Raw genomic sequence first — 16,792 nt, 5'->3', positions numbered from 1 at the left:
ACAGGAAGCAGAGAGTGGGAATAAACGGGTCCTTCTCAGAATGGCAGGCAGTGACTAGTGGAGTGCCGCAGGGCTCAGTGCTGGGAGCTTTTTACAATATACATTAATGATTTAGTCGAAGGAATTGAGTGTAATATCTCCAAGTTTGCAGATGACACTAAGCTGGGTGGTGGGGTGAGCTGTGAGGAGGACGCTAAGAGGCTGCAGGGTGACTTGGACAGGTTAGGTGAGTGGGCAAATGCATGGCAGATGCAGTATAATGTGGATAAATATGAGGTTATCCACTTTGGGGGCAAAAATACAAAGGCAGCAGATTAGGAAAAGGGGAGGTGCAACGAGACCTGGGTGACATGGTACATCAGTCATTGAAAGTTGGCATGCAGGTACAGCAGGCGGTGAAGAAGTCAAATGGTATGTTGTCCTTCATAGCTAGGGGATTTGAGTATAGGAGCAGGGAGGTCTTACTGCAGTTGTACAGGGCCTTGGTGAGGCCTCACCTGGAATATTGTGTTCAGTTTTGGTCTCCTAATCTGAGGAAGGACGTTCTTGCTATTGAGGGAGTGCAGTGAAGGTTCACCAGACTGATTCCCAGGATGGCAGGACTGACATATGAGGAGAGACTGGATCGACTGGGCCTGTATTCACTGGAGTTTAGAAGGATGAGAGGGGATCTCATAGAAACATATAAAATTCTGACGGGACTGGACAGGTTAGATGCAGGAAGAATGTTCCCAATGTTGGGGAAGTCCAGAACCAGGGGACATGGTCTAAGGATAAGGGGTAAGCCATTTAGGACTGAGATGAGGAGAAACTTCTTCACTCAGAGTTGTTAACCTGTGGAATTCCCTGCCGCAGAGAGTTGTTGATTCCAGTTCATTGGATATATTTAAGAGAGTGTTAGATATGGTCTTTACGGCTAAGGGGATCAAGGGGTATGGAGAGAAAGCAAGAAAGGGGTACTGAGGGAATGATCAGCCATGATCTTATTGAATGGCGGTGCAGGCTCGAAGGGTCGAATGGCCTACTCCTGCACCTAGTTTCTATGTTTCTTTGTTTCTAAACCAGTCCTACCCACCCTTTCCCTCAACGACTATCTGTCCCACCTGTGACAGGGACTGTGGCTCTCATATTGGACTGTTCAGCCACCTAAGGCCTCATTTTTAAGAGTGGAAGCAGGTCTTCGATTCTGAGAGATTGCCTATGATGATACACAAGAACATAAGAATTAGGAGCAGGAGTAGGTCATATTGCCAGTTGAGCCTGCTCTGCCATTTAATGAGATCATGGCTGATCTACTACCTCAATGCCACTTTCCTGTCCAATCCCCATATCCCTTGGTACCTTGAATATCCAAAATTCTATCGATCTCACTCTTGAATATACTCAACCACGGAGTCTCCACTGCCCTCTGGAGTAGAGAATTCCAAATATTCACATCTCTCTGAATGAAGAAATTTCTCATCTTTGTCCTAAATGGCCTTTATTGCAAGGGGGATGGAGTATAAAAGCAGGGAAGTCTTGCTACAGTTATACAGGGTATTGGTGAGGCCACACCTGGAGTACTGCGTGCAGTTTTGGTTTCCATATTGACGAAAGGATATACTTGCTTTGGAGGCAGTTCAGAGAAGGTTCATTAGGTTGATTCCGGGGATGAGGAGGTTGACTTATGAGGAAAGGTTGAGTAGGTTGGGCCTCTACTCATTGGAATTCAGATGAATGAGAGGTGATCTTATCGAAACATGTAAGATTATGAGGGGGCTCGACAAGGTGGATGCAGAGATGATGTTTCCACTGATGGGGGAGACTAGAACCAGGGGGCATAATCTTAGAATAAGGGGCCGCCCATTTAAAACTGAGATGAGGAGAAATTTCTTCTCAGAGGGTTGTAAATCTGTGGAATTTGCTGCTTCAGAGAGCTGTGGAAGCCGGGACATTGAACATATTTAAGACAGAGATAGACAGTTTCTTAAACAATAAGGGAATAAAGGGTTATGGGGAGCGGGCGGGGAAGTGGAGCTGAGTCCATGATCAGATCAGCCATGGTCATATTAAATGGCGGAGCAGGCTCGAGGGGCCATATGGCCTACTCCTGCTCCTGTTTCTTATGTTATGTTCCAACAGTGACTACACTGCAAAAGTACTTCATTGGCTGTAAAGCGCTTCAAGTCGTCCGGTGGTCGCGAAAGGCGCTATATGAATGCAAGTCTGTCTTTCTTTAATAAGCTGGCTACTTGAGGTTGCCGCTGTTACTGCAGCATCACCTTCAGAACCAACCCCCTCTCTCGAACCCTAGCCTCTCTTCTTGCTGCACCCGATGTTTCTCCACCTGTCCCACCCCAACCCTCCTACGTCACGGACCATGGCGCTGTTCCACTACTAGAGGCATCAGAACTCCGTCTGACTGAGCCCGAGGAAAAGGAAACTGGGGCAACACACTTCTGGAGTGCTGCTCCTCTCTCTGTTGCAAGTGGTAACTCCTGACTCGAGGAATATTCCCTCAAACCCAATCACGCTGCATTTATAGTGACAGGAGGCGGCCATTCAGGCCCTCCAACTGTTCTGCCATTCGGTTAGAATACGGCTGATCTGTATCTTTGCTCCATTTACCCAGCTTTAATAGGCTTACCCAATAAAACCCATCAATCTCAGTCTCAAGAGTTTCAACTGACCCTCAGCAACCACAGCCTTTCAGGGCAGTGAGTTCCATATTCCCAGCACCCCTGGTGTGTGTAATTTCATAGAAACATAGAAAATAGGTGCAGGAGTAGGCCATTCGGCCCTTCGAGCCTGCACCACCATTCAATAAGATCATGACTGATCATTCACCTCAGTACCCCTTTCCTGCTTTCTCTCCATACCCCTTGATCCCTTTAGCCGTAAGGGTCACATCTAACTCCTTTTTGAATATGTCCAACGAACTGAACTCAACAACTCTCTGCAGTAGAGAATTCCACAGGTTAACAACTCTCTGAGTGAAGAGGTTTCTCCTCATCTCAGTCCTAAATGGCTTACCCCTTATCCTTAGACTGTGTCCCCTAGTTCTGGACTTCCCCAACATCGGGATCATTCTTCCTGCATCTAACCTGTCCAGTCCCGTCAGAATTTTATATGTTTCTATGAGATCCCCTCTCATCCTTCTAAACTCCAGTGAATACAGGCCCAGTTGATCCAGTCTCTCCTCATATGTCAGTCCTGCCATCCTGGGAATCAGTCTGGTGAACCTTCGCTGCACTCCCTCAATAGCAAGAATGTCTTTCCTCAGATTAGGAGACCAAAACTGAACACAATATACAAGGTGTGGTCTGCCTTAAAGGCCTGGCTCGAATCGCAAGGTCACGCCACTTTGTGGTGGACTCCCCCACCAGAGGAATGAGTCTCTCTCCATCTACCCTTTCCAATCACTTCAACATTTGAGCTACCTCGATTAGATAACCCCTCAGGAATACAATCTAGGTTTATGCAGCTTACCCTCGCGAGCTACCCCTCAAGGCCCAGTTGACACTCACCGTGCCCACCAGCGGGTACAGGAAACCCGCACCTACACTTGCCCGGATATCCCGGATTGGCAGAATGAATCCAGTTGGTGCTCCCTTCTTCTCTGGCTCGTGAGATAGAGACAGGTGGGTCTTGGCCATGCAGATGGGGAGACCTGAAAACCCCTGAACAAAAAGGAGAGAAGGGAGTTAGAGAGGAGGAGAAATCACCTTTACTCATTCATAAGCACATAAGAAATAGGAGCAGGAGTAGGCCATACGGCCCCTTGAGCCTGCTCCGCCATTTAATACGATCATGGCTGATCTGATCATGGACTCAGCTCCACTTCCCTGCCCGCTCCCCATAACCCCTTATTCCCTTATCGGCTCACTGCCTATCTAAATACAGTTCCCCACCGCTCACAGGGGTCGAAATTGCCCTCCGACTGAAACGGGGTGCACTCACCGTTTTGTGTGTTGATTTATGAGCTATTTTGCGCTCTTTTATTTTTTTTTCTGGCGGGGCAGAAGTCATTTGGGAGCGGGGCGGAAGGTCAGCGCGATGCGAACATACCACGCCGTGCTGACGCGTCAGTTAAAGGGGAGGGCCGCTGCGAGCTCGGCACAAAGTTTTGATGGGCCCACTGAGCCCCCCCAGGGAGGGTTTCGGCCCGGCCAGCCGCCCGGGACCCAAGAGGAGGTGCGGGTGGGACTGTCTGTTGGCGGCCCGGCCAAACCCGTGGCCGCCATCGTCAGGCTGACTTTGGAGTCGGCCGACTATTAAAATAAAATGGCGGCCGCGGCAATGCCCCCCCCCCCCCCTTTAAGGGCGGACACGCTGCCCAGCCACAAGAGAAGCTTCCCGCTGGGGACAGCTGTTGGGGGTTGCTCCGCTCCCACGGGGCGGAAAGGGGCTCGCCGCCGGGCGGTAAGGGGTCGGTGCGTGCCCAAGGTCGGGCCGTAATAAATTAGGCCAATTTCTCAAATGTCGGCACTTCCGCCCCAACTGAGTGGTATCTGTTTACCGACCCGTTACCGTACCACCCAACACTGTCCACCCCTTCACACACTCACTGCCGATCTAAATACAGTCCACACCACTTACACCATCCGCACTGATCACGGGCCGCCGACTTTATCAGGCCAATAGCAGTATCCATTTGCCAGGACCATAGGAGTCAATTATAATGGCGCTGCTTATACAGGTTACCCTCGGGACCAGCCCTGTGCCGAATAAGGGATTTTGCCAGATGAAGGGAGGTCAGTGGCCTAATGTCGGACAGGCAGGGGGAGGGGGTGGGGGAGGAGGAGGTCAGTGTCCCGGGCAGGCCTGAAGTGTTGGCGCAGCCCCAAAGTCGGGGTGGAGGTCGGCCACGTTCTGCACAAATGCCCCCGGAATCACGCCGGACAAGGGGTGGTGCCCGATAAGGAAGTCCTGGATAAGGGAGGTCCTGCCTGTAATATGTTAAGCACGGCAGCTATTTCAGGCAGTGTTTGTCTCAGTGTTAAAAGAGACGCACCGACAGTCCACTGTTAAACTGATTGAGCAGTGACCAGCGTTTTCTCTCTAAGCCCCGCGGCCACGCAGCTGTCTGCCGGTCCCGCACAGCCCAGAATCGGCTTTATAAATATGAAATATCGCGCATGCGTGAATCTTGGAATGGGCCACACAGCCCGTTAAAGGGGCCACAATGAGGGGTAACATTAGGGGCTGGAATTGGGAGTACGCTTGGCCATTCTGATTCCTTCTCTGTTCCCGTTCTTTCTAAAAGAGGCTACCCCGGTTTGGATCGGATCAGCCCTGGGATGGGACAGACTAGAATCAGGCACCGGATCACAGTCAGGGATCGCTGCCAAATCTATCGCAGGGTCCCTCTCATGGGTAGTGAGGAGGCTTCATAAGTGGTTGGGAATTGTACTTGGTGATACGTTCGAGCGACCTTTTCATTCATTCATTCATTCATTGGCAGCCCTCTGAAATCGAGGAAGACTTGCTTCCACTCCAAAAGTGAGTTCTCAGGTGACTGAACAGTCCAATACGGGAATTACAGTCTCTGTCACAGGTGGGACAGATAGTCGTTGAGGAAAGGGGTGGGTGGAACTGGTTTGCCGCACGCTCCTTCCGTTGCCTGCTCTCGGCGATGAGACTCGAGTGCTCAGCGCCCTCCCGGATGCACTTCCTCCACTTAAGGTGGTCTTTGCCCAGGGACTCCCAGGTGTCGGTGGGAATGTTGCACTTTATCAAGGAGGCTTTGAGGGTGTCCTTGTAACGTTTCCTCTGTCCACCTGGGGCTCGCCTGCCGTGTAGGAGTTCCGAGTAGAGCGCTTGCTTTGGGAGCAGGGCAATGTGTGCTGTCATTACCTGCTTGGTGTAAACCTCCACTTTCTGCTGTGCCTCGGGGCTGAGCTCCACATCAGCTGCGCCGTAGATTCTCGTGGCAATGGTTCGGATTTTGTCCACAATGGGCAGCTTTGTGCAAGAAACAGAACACAGTCAACGTCCCGTGAAATAAAAGGCAGTGTTTTTAAAAATTCTCAAGCGAGATAGAGATTATGGAACATGTCTGTAAACTCCCTTTGCTGAGTACAAAAGCAACATTAATCTCAGCACATCAATAATTTAACAAATGATTTTTCAATTCCCCCCCCATTTCTGCTGTAAATTCACTGACCTTCCTTAACCCACTAGAAATACCAAATAAAGACCTGCATTCTATAGCCTCAGGACATCCCAAAGCGTTTTACAGCCAATGAAGTACTTTTCTTTGGAGTGTAGTCACTGCTGTAATGTAGGAAACAAAGCAGCCAATTTGCACCCAGCAAGCTCCCACAAGCAGCGCTGTGATAACGATAAATGTGTTTTTTTTGTTAAATTGGAGAGAGGCTGGGCACGTGTGGCTTACTTTCCGACCCCCTTCATGCCTCTCCACCATCTGCAAGACTCGAGTCAGCAGTGTGATGGAACATTCACCACTTGTCTGGATGAGCGCAGCAGCAACAATGCTCAAGAAGCTCGACACCATCCAGGACTGAACAGCCAGTGAGATTACTGCCTGGACTCCACATAGGGCCACATCCAGAGGACAAACAAACAAAGACAATGGGGCAGAAATTCCGACGTCCCAGGCCCGTACCAAGTTTCTACGGACCCAGGAAGGCGTTGGAAAAGTCGGGTTTCAGCGAGCAAGGCGCATGCACTGAAAACCGGCTTTTCCGATCTGTCAAGCTGGAGCTCGACTGATCGTAGACATCTCGGGAGCGAGGACATTTCTTGGGCAAGATTGCGATATTTACACATATCTTGCCCAGCAAATGTCCTCAAAAACTTTGCGCCTGAAAAAGCAGGGACATAGCCGACTTTTACAGGCGCAAGTGGTTTGAAACACAAAACCATTGTAAAGTAAAATTATAAACACAGTTTATTGTTTAAAAACCCACCCCACTACATTAAGTTTATTTAACCATAATTAAAAAAACTTTTTTTTTTTTAAAATCGGGAAAATATTTTATTTTGCTAAGATATAATAACTTTAATTTCAATTAATTTTAAATACGTGTGGCCTGTTTTTTATTTTTTATTATTGTGTGTGTTTGGTTTTGTTCCCATTGATAGCACTGAGAACTGGTAGATACGCAAATCTCAGTGCTATTAATGGGAACCTGTGAAATACTTACATGATTGGCTGAGCAGTCACACGTGACTGCATCTTCCGCGTGGGACGGGAGCGCGCTTTGCAGCACGGGAGGAGGCGGCCTCCCCCTCTGGAAATTGGGGCACCTCCGAGACCACCAGGTACTTTCATAAAAAAATCTCCAGCGAGGAGGGAAGCCCCCCAGAGGAATTTCTGTCCCAATATCCTTCCCATGATTAGGTTAAACTATGAATTACCTCAAGCCATAGAACCGGGGCAAAAGGGTTAAATTATGAGGACAGGTTGCATAAACATGTCTTGTGTTCTCGAGTATAGAAGATTAAGGGGTGATATAATTTAGGTGCTTAAGAGAAAAACTATTTCCTCTGGCAGGGGAGTCCAGAACAAGGGGCATCACCTTAAAATTAGAGCCAGGCCGTTCAGAGTGATATCAGGAAGCACTTCTTCACACAAAGGGCCGTGGGAATCTGGAACTCCCCCACCACCCCAAAACACTGTTGAGGCTGGGGGAGGGGGGGGGGGTCAATTGGAAATGTCAAAACTGGGACTGATGGATTTTTGTTGGGCAAGGGTATTGAGGATTACTGAACTAAGGCGAGTTAAGATACAGATCAGGCACGATCTAACGGAATGATGGAACAAGCTCGAGGGGGGTGAATGGCCTCTTCCCATCCCTATCTTCCTGATAAAAACCGGAGACTACGGCACAAATTTCACCAGGATACTCTTCACAGCGAGTGAAGTTTTCCCATCTGGTTCAATGGTAAACAGCAAAATGAATTCTTACCTCCAATTGGTAGAGGAATTTGAAGTCACTCTCCAGCTGAGAAGCTCTCTGTATGGCTTTGGCCAGTTCGATGGCGCCCCGCCCGCCTTCAGCCCAGTGAGTGCACTTCACAGCGTCAAATGCACCCACTTCCTTGGCCGTGCGGCACACCAGTTCGAGCTCAGCCTTGGTGTCGGATCTACAGGAGGACAGAGGGAACTGCTGGTAACAGGACCAAGCCAGCTTGCAAAAGTCCAACCCCTGGAGCAGCGCGGTACCCTATGTACACAACCTACACAGCAAGACAGTACACCCCACACCATCATACACAGACGCGCCCCACGCACGTGTGCACGCCAGCGCCACGCACGAGTGCACCCTGCAGAGAAGCGCATTACAGGAGTACACCCATCACATCTTTAGCTTCCACTAGAACAGGGAGCCAGGACCTCAGTTTAAGGTCCCACTTGCAATGCAGCGACTCATTCAGTGCTGTGATGCAGGGCCGGTCCAGATTGTTCTACAGAGTCTCGAACACGCACCCCCCTACCTCCCAGGAATGCTACATACGGAGGGGCCCCCCCTGTGGAAAGATAGAAAAAGAGCAACCATAGATTGCAAGGCTTGCTGGGACATTATATTTGGTCAACCTAAGAATTAGAGCTTACTTCAGCAACTATACTAAATAAGTTGTCAGCAGTTGAAACCACGGGTTGCATTACCTAAGGTCATCTGTCTTCTCCGTCTAATTATAATCACAATAAGGATGTGTAAACCAAAAAAACCAGACAATGTGTACAGGGGGCAAGGAGAGGTTAGCCCAAAATAAGGAAAGGGTAGCTAAGACAAGTAGCCATTGGATAACACTGATGAGGTAATTAAATTAACTGCTGGACTCTGCACTATTACAAAAAAAAGAGGAACCATCACATGATAGTTGTTTACTTAGGGGTATAAATATCCCCCATTTCTGTAGCTTGTCAGAGTTGGTACCCTAAGCCTTTGACTAGGGCTCTCCCCTTGTATACAATTAAAAATAAACTAACAATCTGACGGTCTGCTTGTGTTAAGAGTCTTACCTTGAATCGGTATCTTCGACAGAATTTATTGGAGGTCCCACCGAGATCGCTTACTATTTGCCGTTGAGTAAACGGACAAGAACATGGTGACTCTACAGGGAAGGACTCTAACTGGCCAGTCATCGGTGACTTTTTTGTTATTAAAAGTGCCCTTCCTTGGAGAGAGCGCGAGTGCAGTCTGTTTGTCTCGGCAAAAGTACTGCGATCGTAGGACTCATTTCAGGATGGAGTTAAATTTTTGTAATCACTTCCTCTTTCAGCTTGACAGTAAGAGGGGACAGATTCCGAAAAGCAAAAAAATTCAGCCCTGAAGTGGGCCGACAGATTGTAAAGGGGGGGAAGGTAAGAAAAGACGTCATTAAAAGGTCCCTGTTTCTTGTGTGATAGAAACAAATACCCTTGTGTGATAGGGAGAAATAAGATGGGACGCGATCCTTGTGTGGTAGGATCATAGAAATTATCCTTGTGTGATAGGATGAGGACCCTTGTTTGATGGGGTCATTTAGAATAAGTTAAGGACTCAGTCTGTAGGGGCGTACAACGCAGTCTAAGAATTGATTATTTGTTTAGTTAAAGCATAAGGATTATGATCTGTGCACCCCTTTGGGTTTTCATGTTTTTTTATTGTCTTCATAATATTGTTATGTGCGTCAATTGTCTATGAGCTCTTAGGAAGACATAACAGGGAAACCAACAGAGGAGGTTGTGTTTCAGAAACGTACAAATTGATTGAGAGAGAACAGTGATCGGTCGATTAGCAGCGTGTGACTCGTGTCCAACAATATCTCAAACACCCAGACTGAGCCCGAATTAAGAGCCCAAATGGGTCACATGACGGCCAGGTGAATTGGGCGTGGGGAACTCGGTTGGAGCGAGAGGACTGTGATACGGAGAGCTGTGATATCTCCACCAGTTAAATATGGGTGCCAGAGCAAGAAAGGGCACACCAGCATTTTTCATGCTCCAGAATTGTGGTCAGTCTTCAATTGATCACCTAAAAAAAAAAAAATGGGTAAAGTAGACTAAGGGTGAAAACAGGCCATTTCCACCCGATGGTTCATTTAATTTACAGAGAACAACATGTAGAGGAGTGTCTTATAAACAGAGACCCAGGGGAAAAAGAAAGTAATACAAAAAAAGGGCCTGGGTTCCGATTCTTCGGGCCCACGTAAAATTAACAGAGGAAGTAAATCAATATGTAAGAAAAGGAAAAAAAAAGAAACCACCTTATAGTGATGTATATGGATCCAAAATATAGAGCTGGCCAAACAATAAGCTTTGTTGAATGAAGAGAGACTTTTGTGAATGTCTGTTTTTGAGTGAGAGTACTTGTGTGATTTTGACTGCGGAATGAATGTTTGGCAAACCGGGGAATTGTCAGTCTGTTTTAGCTCCACACACTTTCAAACAGAGTGAAGTTTTTTTTTTAAACCCTTCGTAGTGTTGTCCTGTATGTGGGAAGTTTAAGAGTGTGAACCTTATTGAATTACATTTTAAGTTAGAAACGAAGGTGTGGATTTATTCGGATGATAAGTTACGGAGCTAGGAAATGAACAAAGGATAGGTTTGTTGAGCAAAAGATTTTTTTTTTTAAAAAAGCCTGCGTGGTCAGAGAAGGGAAGTTGTAATGCACTTTTTTTAAAAAAAGCCTGCATGGTCTCTCGAGGCTGCAGGCTGGGGGAGTACGCTCCCATTGCCCTTTGTGTAAAACCTTGACGCGAAAGCTTCTAGCTCAGTAAATAGATTTTAAATAAAAGATTGGCAGTACAATATCCGAATTGGGATTTTGAGATATTTCAGGTGATTCTCCTTGATAAACATTTTGGTTGTATTGGAAAAATCTTGGGTTTGGAAGTCTTTTTAATAAAATTACACAACTACTGAGTCAGGAGCTGAAGCTTAAAAGGTTGTAATTTATGAGACACTGTATCATAAAATTGAAGTTACAGAGCAAAATATTGGAGTTTTTGATGTTCAGCTTCTAAACCAGGAGTTGGGCACACAATTATAAAACAAGTACTTTGCATTCTGTGATCTGTGAATCACTATAAGCATAAATGAGAAGTCCGATTTAAAAAAACAGTATTACCATATTTGACATTTTGTAATCCAACAATAGATACAAATACAAAAGGGGGGGTGGCAGATTATATTTTGGCAACTTGGTATGCACCAGGTATTTCAGCAAAACAAATCTGTGAAAATTGTGTTACCGGTCAGATAATGAATCCAGGTAAAATGGAAAAAGTAGAATCTGCCTCCCAATGTGGCTTTTTGTAAATTTGCAAATGGATTGTATTGAATTACCCCCATGCATGGGATTTAAATATGTATTAGTAATTATAGATGTGTTTTCTAAATGGGTTGAAGCTTTTCCATGTAAAAAGAATGACACAACTACCATCGCTAAGCATTTGTTAAAAGAAATTGTGCCACGATTTGGCATACCTGTACAACTCTCAAGTGACAATGGGTGACATTTTACTGGGACAGTTGTGAAAGAAATGTGTCGAGCGTTACAAATCGACCAACATTTCCACTGCAGTTATCACCCACAGTCAGCTGGATTGGTGGAGAGATACAACGGAATGTTGAAGAATAAACTCGCAAAGTTATGTGATGAGACTGGACTCAAATGGGTCAAACGGTTACCTTTGGCAGTAATGGTAATGCGATCAGCAACAAATAGAACGATAGGATTATCACCACATGGAATCGTCATGGGACGTCCCCAACGTTTGCCTTTTTCTGCACCATTTACTGCTAAACAAATGGATGTCCACAAAATGGAAGAAAATATGCTAAACTATTGCATTGCTTTAACAAAATGTATTTCTAGCTTTCATTCCCAGGTAAAGGGAGCCCAAATTGATCCTGCTGAAGGAAGATGCCATAGCTTGGAGCCTGGCCAGTTCGTGTATGTGAAGCTGTTCAAGAGAAAAAATAGTCTTCACCCAAGGTTCCAGATCCTGTTGACCACCAATACTGCCATGAAGATAAAGGAGAGACCAACATGGATCCACGCCTCACACTGCAAAAGAGCTCCAGGACACGAGGAAAAGGAATCACCAACCCCATCAGTAAAGGGAAATGGACATTAGGACTATGTTTCCTTGTGACACTTGTAATACCAGAATTGCATGTAAACACCTTCTTGTATATGTCCCACAAATACGCTACGGAAAACAACAAAGGAGGCGGCTGTTGGATGTGTACCCAAACCCCTCTCCACTCTAAGGGAGGGATTCCTCTTAGACCTATCCCACTTAACCTGTCAGAAGTAGTGGAATGGTATATCTACCAGAACGGCACACGCCAATTCCCTAGGATGATAAGAGTTGCATCTGTGGTAGTATACCCACCATTGGGCGACGGGAAGATGATGGAATCCTCTAGTTTATCATTTTACCCTATATCTGCAGAGCCCTGGGAAAAGGGGGGGATATCGCCTGAATACCTTTGAAGGGTGGTACCAACCGAGGTATGACCACTCCCAACAGCTTCCCTTCCTCATCCTTACCAGGCCCACAGGTATGGGAAGGCCACCGGGGACAATATGTTTAGTAAGGGGGAATATTCATAGGCACGAGTCTGTGCGAATATAATTTTACAGTGATGGGTACGCCTGACGAGTTTCCCCTTTATACGTCCTCTCAATTTTATGGTTGTACATTGAATGTCCCATACGCCAACCAGATAGCTACTTTCAACTATTCCCTGGTATCTGCAGGGTTTAATGTGGATAAAACCACCTCGTACAATGGAACATACTTTGTTTGTGGCCACAAGGCCTACCCCTGGTTGCCAAGGGGCTGGACAGGATCATGTTACCTGGCATGTGTGGTACCATACATTTGTCACTTCTCCTCTCTAGCAAATCGCCCACATTATCGAGCCATTACAGAAACACAACGATTCTTTTCTATCCTTGTTCCCCCTCCAGGAGTAGCACTTGCCATAAGAGAAATAAGAAAAGTGGCTAGAATATTAGAAGAGGTAGAAAACGACACTGCAGAAGCTACAAGCGGATTAAACTATGAGATGGTGGCTATAAGAACAGTAGCTTTGCAAAATAGAATGGCTCTAGACTATCTGCTGGCAGAAAAGGGTGGAACATGTGCACTAATGAAGTCCGTGTGTTGCACGTGCATTCCTGACAATTCTGAGGAAATAGGTAACTTAGTGGACCACACCCGGAAGGAAGTTGAAAAGTTAAAGAAACCAGGTTCCTGGGGCATGTTTGATTGGGCAGTGGATGGTTCGGGCCTATAGGTCAAACCATAGTACAAGGGCTGATCATATTCCTGGTCATTATCTTTGCTCTATATTTGGTATTTGTCCTGATAAAATGCTGCTGTGCGCGATTAGGGGCTACAGCCGTACCAGCGGGGGCGACCACCATGGTGGTGGCCACAACCCCAGAAGCCTCAGAGAAGGAGATGGAGAGACTCTGTAAAATCCAGTTGGACTAAAAGTTATTGTCCCTATAGGGACAAAAGGGAGGAATGTGGAAAGATAGAAAAAGAGCAACCATAGATTGCAAGGCTTGCTGGGACATTATATTTGGTCAACCTAAGAATTAGAGCTTACTTCAGCAACTATACCAAACAAGCTGTCAGCAGTTGAAACCACGGGTTGCATTACCTCAGGGCAGCTAAGGTCATCTGTCTCCTCTAATTATAATCACAATAAGGATGTGTAAACCAAAAAAAACAGTGTACACAGGGGGCAAGGAGAGGTTAGCCCAAAATAAGGAAAGGGTAGCTAAGACAAGTAGCCATTGGATAACACTGATGAGGTAATTAAATTAACTGCTAGACTCTGCACTATTACAAAAAAAAAAGAGGAACCATCACATGATAGTTGTTTACTTAGGGGTATAAATATTCCCCATTTCTGTAGCTTGTCGGAGTTGGTACCATAAGCCTTTGACTAGGGCGCTCTCCCCTTGTATAAAAGTAAAAATAAACTTAACAATCTGACAGTCTGCTTGTGTTAAGAGTCTTACCTTGAATCGGTATCTTTGACCCCCGCCCCCCCCCCCGGGATGTGACACACCGAGCTGCGCTGACAGAAGGATGCCTGTGGAACCCACACTTACCTGAAAGCATTGACCGCCACCACCACCGCAACTCCGAAGGTGTTTGCATTCTCGATCTGTTTCCGAAGGTTGCTGCAGCCTTTTGCCACCAAGTCCAGGTTCTGCACACAACAGAGGAGAGAGATCACCCTCCGGGTCAGGTGCCGACAAACACACACGGGACACATGCGCAGCTCAGTCAACTAAAGCCGGCGCAAGGCACTCAGTCATTTTATTGTTCTGCACACGACTGACTGCGAATCTATCAGCAGTTCTGTGGCTGTTTGTGCGATGCAAATCCTGCTCGATTGTTACCCTCGGTCTCCACTTAAGGTCCAAGTCACTTCTGATCATCATAAAATGCTGGTAGAAGAGACTCGAGAGTGTTTTAAACACCTAAACCCATTCCGACTTTAAACGCTCCCAATCCCCTTTGTCTAGCCCAAGGAGCTCCGAACCATTCACCACCACTGTCGCAGAGAGGCAACAAACCTGTTCACAGGGAAATACAACCCATCAGAATTTACCTCTTCGACATACTCCTTTGCCAGTGGGACGCCTGCAGCCACCTACAGTAAAATTAAGGGGGGGGGGAAAAAAATGTTAAAAACTTGGCTTGAAATACGGCCATGGAAGAAAGAATTTGCATTTCTATAGCGCCATTCACCACCTCAGGACATCCAAACAATGTTCCGGTTAAGCTGCGCGGCCGTGCAGCGGTCTGGAGGTCCCGCGCAGGCTGCTCACCGGCCTTGCAATGGAAAAACCGCGTGTGAGATAAACTGAATGGGTCACGCAGCCCATTAAAGGGGCCACACACCCAAACATAAATTGGAGGGACCACAGATCCCAAAGCGCTTTACAACCAATGAATTACTTTTGAAGTGTAGTTACTGTTGGAATGTAGGAAACGTGGCAGCCAATTTGCGCACAGCAAGCTCCCACAAACAGCAATAAGATATTGACCAGATAATCTATTTTTTTTTAAAAAGGGATGTTGCTCGAGGGATAAATATTTGCCAGGATAACTCCCCAGCTGCTCTTCGCAATAGTGCTGCGAGATCTTTTACGTCCACCTGGTTTAGTGACTCATCCGAAAGGCGGCATCTCCGATAGTGCAGCTCTCCCTCAGCACTGCACCGAAGTGTCGGTCTGGGTTACGTGCTCAAGTGTCTGGAGTGGGACTTGAACCCACAACCTTCTGACTCAGGCGAGTGTGCTGCCCACTGAGCCACATCTGTAAGCCACACAGATCACCTTTCAGAACCTGCCACAAACATCGTAAATTCCTCAATGACTCCACAACCCTCCCAGTCAACTTCCCTAGTCAACTGGATCGACTGGGCTTATATTCACTGGAATTTAGAAGAATGAGAGGGGATCTCATAGAAACATATAAAATTCTGACGGGATTGGACAGGTTAGATGCAGGAAGAATGTTTCCGATGTTGGGGAAGTCCAGAACCAGGGGTCACAGTCGAAGGATAAGGGGTAAGCCATTTAGGACCGAGATGAGGAGAAACTTCTTCACCCAGAAAGTGGTCAACCTGTGGAATTCTCTACCACAGAAAGTTGTTGAGTCCAGTTCATTGGATATATTCAAAAGGGAGTTAGATGTGGCCCTTACGGCTAAAGGGAGCAAGGGGTATGGAGAGAAAGCAGGAATTGGGTACTGAAGTTGCATGATCAGCCATGATCTTATTGAATGGTGGTGCAGGCTCAAAGGGCCGAATGGCCGACTCCTGCACCTATTTTCTATGTTTCCCCAGTCTGTTCACAATCCCAGTACTGTACCAAATCCCGATCTGAGCTCCCAATCCCACATCCTCCCCATCACAAAGACCGGCAACTTCCACGTCCACGATATCGTTCGTCTCCGCCCCTACCTCAGCCCATCTGCTGCTGAAACCCTCATTCACGCCTTTATCACAACCTAGTCCAATGCTGGCCTCTCATCATCATCCCTCCGTAACCCTGCCCCACTCTTCCATCACCCCCTGTGCTCGCTGACCCACACTGGTCCCCGGTCCGGCAACGCCTCGATTTCAAAATATTCACCTCTCCCTTCTTCCGTAACCTCCTGCAGCAGCCCTACAATCCACCCCCCCCCCCCCGAATTCTCCACTCCTCGGACTTCTGCCTCTGAGCACCCCACCATGCTCCCCACGCCTCACCAGTGGTAGTCGTGCCTGGGCTCCACACTCTGGTATTCCCTCCGCAGGCCCGTCTCACCTCCTCCTCCTGTTTCAAGGCCCTACCTAAAACCCACCTCGGCGACCAGGCTATCCTGTGGGAACTTCGCTTGCACCCTGGACTTTGGGGAAAGCTCCAATGGCTCCACTGACACCTGGGTGTCCCTGGCCAAAGACTCCCCCCTAAGTGGAGGAAGAGCATCCGGGAGGGCGCTGAGCACCTCGAGTCTCGTCGCCGAGAGCATGCAGAAACCAAGCGCAGGCAGCGGAAGGAGCGTGCGGCAAACCAGTCCCACCCACCCATTCCCTCAACCACTGTCTGTCCCACCTGTGACAGAGACTGTGGTTCCCGTATTGGACTGTTCAGTCACCTAAGGGCTCATTTTAAGAGTGGAAGCAAGTCTTCCTCGACTCCGAGGGACTGCCTATGGTGATGATGATGGACCTTGGGGAAAGTCAGCAACCCCATAAAACTGCACGGCCCAACTCCTGCTGCCTTTCCAAAGCTTGCCAACTGAGCTGCTCAGGGCTGTACAAGGTATCAGTGAC

The 16,792-nt window shown here is 47.4% G+C and overlaps 1 protein-coding gene across 1 annotated transcript in view; it reads right to left on the bottom strand.

Annotated features, from left to right (window-relative positions):
* The window catches only part of mthfd1b (methylenetetrahydrofolate dehydrogenase (NADP+ dependent) 1b), a 92,794-nt gene that overhangs the window by 15,306 nt on the left and 60,696 nt on the right, over positions 1-16,792 (bottom strand). The window contains exons 21-25 of the mRNA XM_070879689.1: positions 14,579-14,620; positions 14,073-14,173; positions 7,914-8,091; positions 5,836-5,943; positions 3,507-3,659 (exon numbers count right to left, since the gene is read on the bottom strand). Of these exons, the coding sequence (XP_070735790.1) occupies positions 3,507-3,659; positions 5,836-5,943; positions 7,914-8,091; positions 14,073-14,173; positions 14,579-14,620 (582 nt within the window). The remainder of the gene's footprint in view (positions 1-3,506; positions 3,660-5,835; positions 5,944-7,913; positions 8,092-14,072; positions 14,174-14,578; positions 14,621-16,792) is intronic.

This window comes from Pristiophorus japonicus, chromosome 4 (assembly GCF_044704955.1).
Source record: "Pristiophorus japonicus isolate sPriJap1 chromosome 4, sPriJap1.hap1, whole genome shotgun sequence".
Lineage (NCBI taxonomy): Eukaryota > Metazoa > Chordata > Chondrichthyes > Pristiophoridae > Pristiophorus > Pristiophorus japonicus.
The sequence above is the reverse complement of the archived record's forward strand: the minus strand, read 5'-3'. Positions and strand labels throughout refer to the sequence as shown.